Source organism: Chenopodium album, chromosome 26, assembly GCF_948465745.1.
Source record: "Chenopodium album chromosome 26, dcCheAlbu1.1, whole genome shotgun sequence".
Lineage (NCBI taxonomy): Eukaryota > Viridiplantae > Streptophyta > Magnoliopsida > Caryophyllales > Amaranthaceae > Chenopodium > Chenopodium album.
This window is the reverse complement of record NC_137859.1, coordinates 13,078,189-13,084,422: the sequence shown is the minus strand read 5'-3', so window position 1 is coordinate 13,084,422 and position 6,234 is coordinate 13,078,189. Positions and strand designations below refer to the sequence as shown.

Sequence of the window (6,234 nt, the reverse complement as noted above, 5' to 3'; positions counted from 1 at the left end):
TACTTAGAGCTCCAATGGCAAGCTAATTGTCAAATTAACTTGTCATATTACATAAGTTTTAAGGTAATTATCTTTCTTGCTACTTTGAGTCCCAATGGTTAACTAGCTATTAGCTTACTATTTAAATGATTAATTTATTGTTTTCATCTTAATTATTAATTTACTTTTAGCATTTTCTTTTAGGCAATTTTTTTTTTTTTTTTTTTTTTTTTTCCCATTTCAAACAGCTTGACCAAGCTAATTGCATATTCTAGCTCCAAATGATAGTAGCTAGGGACTATTTATAATTGCAAGAAAATCTCTACCTAGAAGACTAGAACTATTGGAGTTGCTCTATGTAACAAAATACCACGGTGGATAGTGGTATAGATATATTTTCTTTTTTTGAAGGTGGTATAGATAAATTATTTGAACATGGAGAAATGGAGAATTTCCCTAAAAAAAAAAAAAAAGAAATGGAGAATCAATACCAAAACTTTAGTACTTCATAAAATGGTACAAGTGTATTACCTACTCTCTACGGTTCTTTGTGTTCATCCCACTTCGATTTTTTTTCCTCACAAAAAACTTCAAATAGGAAGAATAAAAAGGATTAGATCGAGACTAGTATGTGTACTAGCTAGACTTTTAGAGTGAGTGCTACACTCGTAGTCGTGCTACCATATAAATTTTCTTGACGATTGTGAATATTCCACCTCTAGGCAATTTCGTCGAACCAAATCCCAAACACATTACATCATCACAGACGTAGTTAAGGGAGATAAGTTCAAGATCTCCATCAATTATTGTTAATTTAAGATCATTAATTCAAAGTGAAGAAACTTATTTGATTGGAAATGATAACGAAAGGTACCTTAATGGGACTAATTCAGCTCACATTATAAATATTCTACTTAGTATAGATGAGATTTCATCAAATTAAGTCAACAACCACTTTTATAGCCAACTTCATTCATCTCTTAGATTATTCTCTTACATTTAAGCTTAAGGCATAGCCATGGGAATCAAGGTTCATGGAATCCCTCACGGCGCCACCCTTCGTGTTTTGGCCACTCTGTATGAGAAGGAAATCGATTTCGAGTTAGTTCCCATTGACATGAAAACTGGTGCTCACAAGCAACAACCTTTTCTTTCCCTTAACGTAAGCAACGAACCTTAATTTTTTTTTTTTTTTTTTTTTTTTTTTCTTTTTAGTATTTAGAGAGCCACAAGGGTGGGGGGAGAATCAATCCCATTCCAGAATTTCCTGGAATCGGGAGGGAAGCTCTAACCACTTGAGCTATAGGTTAAATAGTCATTGTTTTGCCATTCCAAAGGAGTTTCCTAATCTATTTTACTTATTCATTTTATGTCTTGTACTTTTAGCCATTTGGTCAAGTTCCAGCATTTGAAGATGGAGATCTAAAGCTATTTGGTAAGATTTATTTATCGATGCTTAATTAAACAAACATCATTCACCATGAAATTTAAGTGCTATTATGCAATGTGTCCATATGTTCACGTTCCTTAGAAAATCTATTTTGTAATAAAATGTTTAATAACCTATTATGTTTAAGAGAAAGCCTCCAGTGGAAAAATGGTAAATAAGACAACATAAATTTTCAATCACATTTTTGTAAATATATCAACAGCAGTGGGACTCATATTTGATAAAAAAAAATTGTTGATTAATATACGGTTTTGTCATTTGATTTTGTTAATCAAAGTGATAAACTTGCATTTTCTCTATATGTTTAAACAGAATCAAGGGCAATTTCAAAGTACATAGCATTCACCTATCAAGAAAATGGAACATCTCTTTTCTACAAAGATGGAAAGCAAATGGCAGACTTTGCCGTATGGATGGAAGTCGAGGCTCACCAATTCGATCCAGTAGCCACTAAACTCAACTATGAGCTAGGTTACAAGCTTTACTTAGGCTTGGAAACCGACAACGCGGTTGTAGAGGAGTACGAAGCTAAGTTGGCTAAGGTCCTAGACGTTTACGAGGCACGATTAGCAACGTCCAAGTACCTAGCCGGTGATTCATTCACTTTGGCTGATCTTTATCATTTGCCTGCACTTCAATACATGATGCTTAATAAAATGAAGCAATTGGTCGATGAACGGCCTCATGTTAGTGCTTGGTGCAAGGATATCTTGGCTAGGCCTGCTTGGGGAAAGGCTTGGGCCATGCAAAATGATCTTAATTAATTTTAACTTATTGTCACCAACCTCATCATTATAAGCTTTGTAATGCTTGTTTGTAGTTTATTTGTACCATGTCCAATCTTGTATTCTTATATTAAGTTATGTTGGTGTTTTACTACTTGTGTTGTGTACCCAAATGTTATCGTTAGTTAAGATTTATCTTTATTAATAAAAGTATATTGAAAATCCAGCACAGTACTATTTTATTATAATTAAATTTATAATATTATACGTCTTACTAACGATATTATAAACCTCGATTTTATTAATTTTAAATATTATACATGAACCTATAACATCTATTTGTCTATAATGAGAACGAGTAATTGTTATTGTAATTTAACAATATATGACCTAAGTTATGTGTGTTTCATTGACTTCATATAGGGACAAAAATTAAGAATTAAAAAAGCTAATTCGTGCCAATAACCATTATTGTGAAAACTTTTACAATTACATAAACGAAAAATAGTGAGTCAAGTCGTGCACTTCCTTTAGTTGTTAGTAGTTTGTTACCACTTGTTTTGCAATCCTAATATACTAGAAATTGTTGAAACATAAATAAATGGAAGAAAATGACAAGTAGCTTAGCATGTCCAATTATAATTTTTTCAAGCACAACACAAAGTCGTTGAAAGTGTCGGTGGTGGTGAAAAAAATATTACGTTAATCAATCAACAAATCCATCAACGAATAAATAAAATAACATGGATGATTCTACTGTGTCATTTTTCAAAAAATGACACCATAATATGCTGATGTGGCATGTTATGGTTGGTCAATTTTTTATTTATTTTTAAAACACAAATTATACAAATACATGTATTTTTTTTATAAAATACATAGTTATAGTATTTAATTTTTTATTATTTACGAATTTCTTCCATGAGTGCACCTTCTGGATCTTTAATTGGAGCACAATTCGAAATGGTTGTTGCTATTGAAGGTCGGAATTGTTGTAATTGGGTGGCGAATTGATGTAATTAATGGTGGATTGGAGGTTCTAATGTTGCTGGAATTGGAGGCCGAAATTATTGTAACTGGGTAGTGAATTAATGTAATTGATGGTGGATTTGAGGTTCTAATGTTGCTGCGTTTCAGTGTTGGTGAATTGAAGCGGCGTGGATTGAAGGTGGTGGTTGCATTGATGACTGAAAATGGTGTTGTTGTGCGGTTGAGAGTTGGGCGGTGGTGATTGATTGCGGGGCTGAAGGATGAGCAGATGGGGCTGCTGACCTGTTGTAGCAGTGCGGTGGGTGGAGCATCAAGAGGGCTAATGGTGGTTTCTTGGCTGTCCGACGGTTGGAGGTAGTAGTTTTGCTGTTTGGTGGTGCGGCAGCGATGAGTTGTTGGGTTGTAGGCGGTGGTTTTGGGAGTTGTTGGTGGTGGTGATTGACGTGGTGTAAAGGCAAGGACACAAAAGGGATTTTCATAATTATTATTAATTATTTTTTAATAAATACATGTATTCTAAAGAATACATCAATCAATCAATCAATCAATCAAAGCCTTAATCCCAAAAGTGGGGTCGGCTAACATGAACCAAATTTGATTATTCCGTGTAGTCATCAACATAAATCTTTCTCCTCCATCCCTTACGATCCAAAACTTCATCCTCACGTAAATCCATGCACTTCATATCCTTCCTCACTCCTTCCAACCAAGTCATCTTTGGTCTCCCTCTTCCTCGTTTAATCCCTCCATGGTCCCACTCTTCCACTCTTCGCACCGGTGCACCCTCGGGTCTCCGTCTTACATGTCCAAACCAACGCAGACGATTTTCCCTTAATTTATCTACAATGCCCGCCACACCTACTTTCTTGCGAATAACCTCATTTCTGATTCTATCTCTTAAATTGTTTCCACACATCCACCTTAACATGCGCATTTCCGTAACCTCCATCTTTTTAATATGCTCTTTCTTAGAAGCCCAACATTCTGTACCATAGAGCAACACTGGTCTTATGGCAGTCCTGTAGAATTTTCCCTTCAAGTTTAAGGGAATGCTGCGGTCGCATAACACTCCCGTGGCCGCTCTCCATTTAAGCCACCCTGACTTAATCCTGTGGGTCACGTCTTGATCAATGTCACCATTCTTCTGGATGATCGACCCTAGGTACTTAAAACATTCACTCATGGTCAAATCCTTTCCATCCAAACTCACCACTTCATTGCTTGTCCCCCTCTGAGTGCCAAAACGACATACCAAATATTCAGTCTTACTCCGACTTAGCTTAAACCCTCTAGATTCCAACCTTTGCCTCCATTGCTCCAACTTGACATTAACCCCATCCTTAGTCTCATCCACCAAAACGATATCATCTGCGAACAGCATACACCATGGAACCTCATCTTGAATTGGTCTAGTTAATTCATCTAGAACCGTTGCAAAAAGAAAAGGGCTTAATGCAGACCCTTGATGCAATCCGATTGTAATAGGGAAATCTTTTGTCAACCCTCCGCATGTCCTCACATTTGTTGACACATCCCGATACATATCCTTAACTAGGTCTACATACCTTCGTGGGATACCTTTCTTCAACATTGCCCACCAAAGTATCTCTCTTGGCACCTTGTCATATGCCTTCTCTAAATCAATAAAGACCATATGAAGATCTTTCTTCTTTACCCTATAAAACTCCATCATTTGTCTTATCAAATGGATTGCCTCCATAGTAGATCTCCCAGGCATAAAACCAAATTGGTTATCTGAAATGCTTGTGCATGCCCTCAACCTTTGTTCAATCACCCTTTCCCACAACTTCATAGTATGGCTCATAAGCTTAATTCCTCGATAGTTAGAACAATCTTGAGCGTCTCCTTTGTTTTTATAAACCGGGACCAAGGTGCTCTTCCTCCAATCTTGTGGGATCCTTGTAGCCGTCCATATCTTGTTGAAAAGGTTTGTTAACCAATCAATACCAATCTTACCCAAACACCTCCACACCTCTATCGGTACCCCATCAGGGCCAACCGCCTTCTTAGGTTTCATATGTATCACAAATTTACATGAATCACTAATAACCAATCAATAACAATGTTGTGTTACAAATGAGCATAAAAGTTTAAGTTCTAAAGAATACATATGTAGTATAAATACACTTTTAGAATATTATGGACCTTAAAAATAATTCAAAACAAAAATCAAAATACATAATATAGACCAATTAGATTTTGCCACATCATTATATTATGGTGTCATTTTTTAAAGATTAATATTCTCTTCTCTTCTCTTCTCTGGCCTAGCTAACCCAGTTCATTATTAGTGATTCATGTAAATTTGTGATACTGTTTGTTCAATAGTTGAGTTTTATTCTTTTTTGTTGCATTTTTCATAACAGTTTTGAGACTTTTGACTATTGATATTACTTTGGGGTTCTATTCTTAATCTATATTATTAAAAAAAAATCAATTTTTATAAGAACCTGTGCCATTGCTTCTGTGGGGGCAATGTTGTGTTACAAATGAGCATAAAAGTTTAAGTTCTAATGACATTAAAATTAAATCCTTTATGCCCTTAATATATTAATGTTAATATAAGTAGAAATAAGTTAATAATTAAATTTTAAGAAGAACAATAAAATGCAAAATCTTAATTGATTTAACCAAAAATAATTTAGTCTATTAACCAGAAAAATAAATTATGATTTAGGCCCTATTCTCTTCACTTTTAAAAAAAATAATATTAAGTAAAAATAATTTTAGTTCAGTAAAATAAATTTCAGTTCAGTAAAAATAATTTCAGTTTAGTAAAAATAATTTTAGTTCAATTCAGTAGAATTCAGTTTTCTTAAAGAAGAATTATAATAGAAAATCAGTAAAAATAATTTAAGTTCAGCAAAAATAATTTCAGTTCAGCAAAATTAAGGTGAAGAGAACGGGACCTTAGTCTTACTTTTTTTTTTTTTTTTTGTTTTACAAAATCACCCATTGGTCCAAGCGACCAACTAATAAGTGTACGAAATTACATTTTGTGGTCCCACATAATTACATAATAAAAGAAGACCATAGATGGGGTTTGCAAGACTAACATGCACTAGATCA

At 34.4% G+C, this 6,234-nt stretch overlaps 1 protein-coding gene across 1 annotated transcript; it reads left to right on the top strand.

The window, feature by feature from the left end:
* Positions 1–896: 896 nt before the first annotated feature.
* LOC145616445 (glutathione S-transferase-like) lies at positions 897–2,383 on the top strand. The gene is made up of 3 exons (XM_081671161.1): positions 897–1,141; positions 1,366–1,414; positions 1,742–2,383. Exons 1-3 carry the CDS (start codon positions 998–1,000, stop codon positions 2,191–2,193), a joined length of 645 nt encoding a protein of 214 aa, XP_081527287.1. The 5' UTR covers positions 897–997; the 3' UTR covers positions 2,194–2,383.
* Positions 2,384–6,234: the final 3,851 nt, after the last annotated feature.

Excerpts from the sequence above, each read along its gene's own strand:
- LOC145616445 (XM_081671161.1), top strand. The coding sequence starts at position 998 with ATGGGAATCAAGGTTCATGGAATCCCTCACGGCGCCACCCTTCGTGTT. Across the intron at positions 1,142-1,365 it reads AACCTTTTCTTTCCCTTAAC|CCATTTGGTCAAGTTCCAGC; the intron begins GTAAGCAACGAA and ends TTGTACTTTTAG. Across the intron at positions 1,415-1,741 it reads TGGAGATCTAAAGCTATTTG|AATCAAGGGCAATTTCAAAG; the intron begins GTAAGATTTATT and ends ATGTTTAAACAG.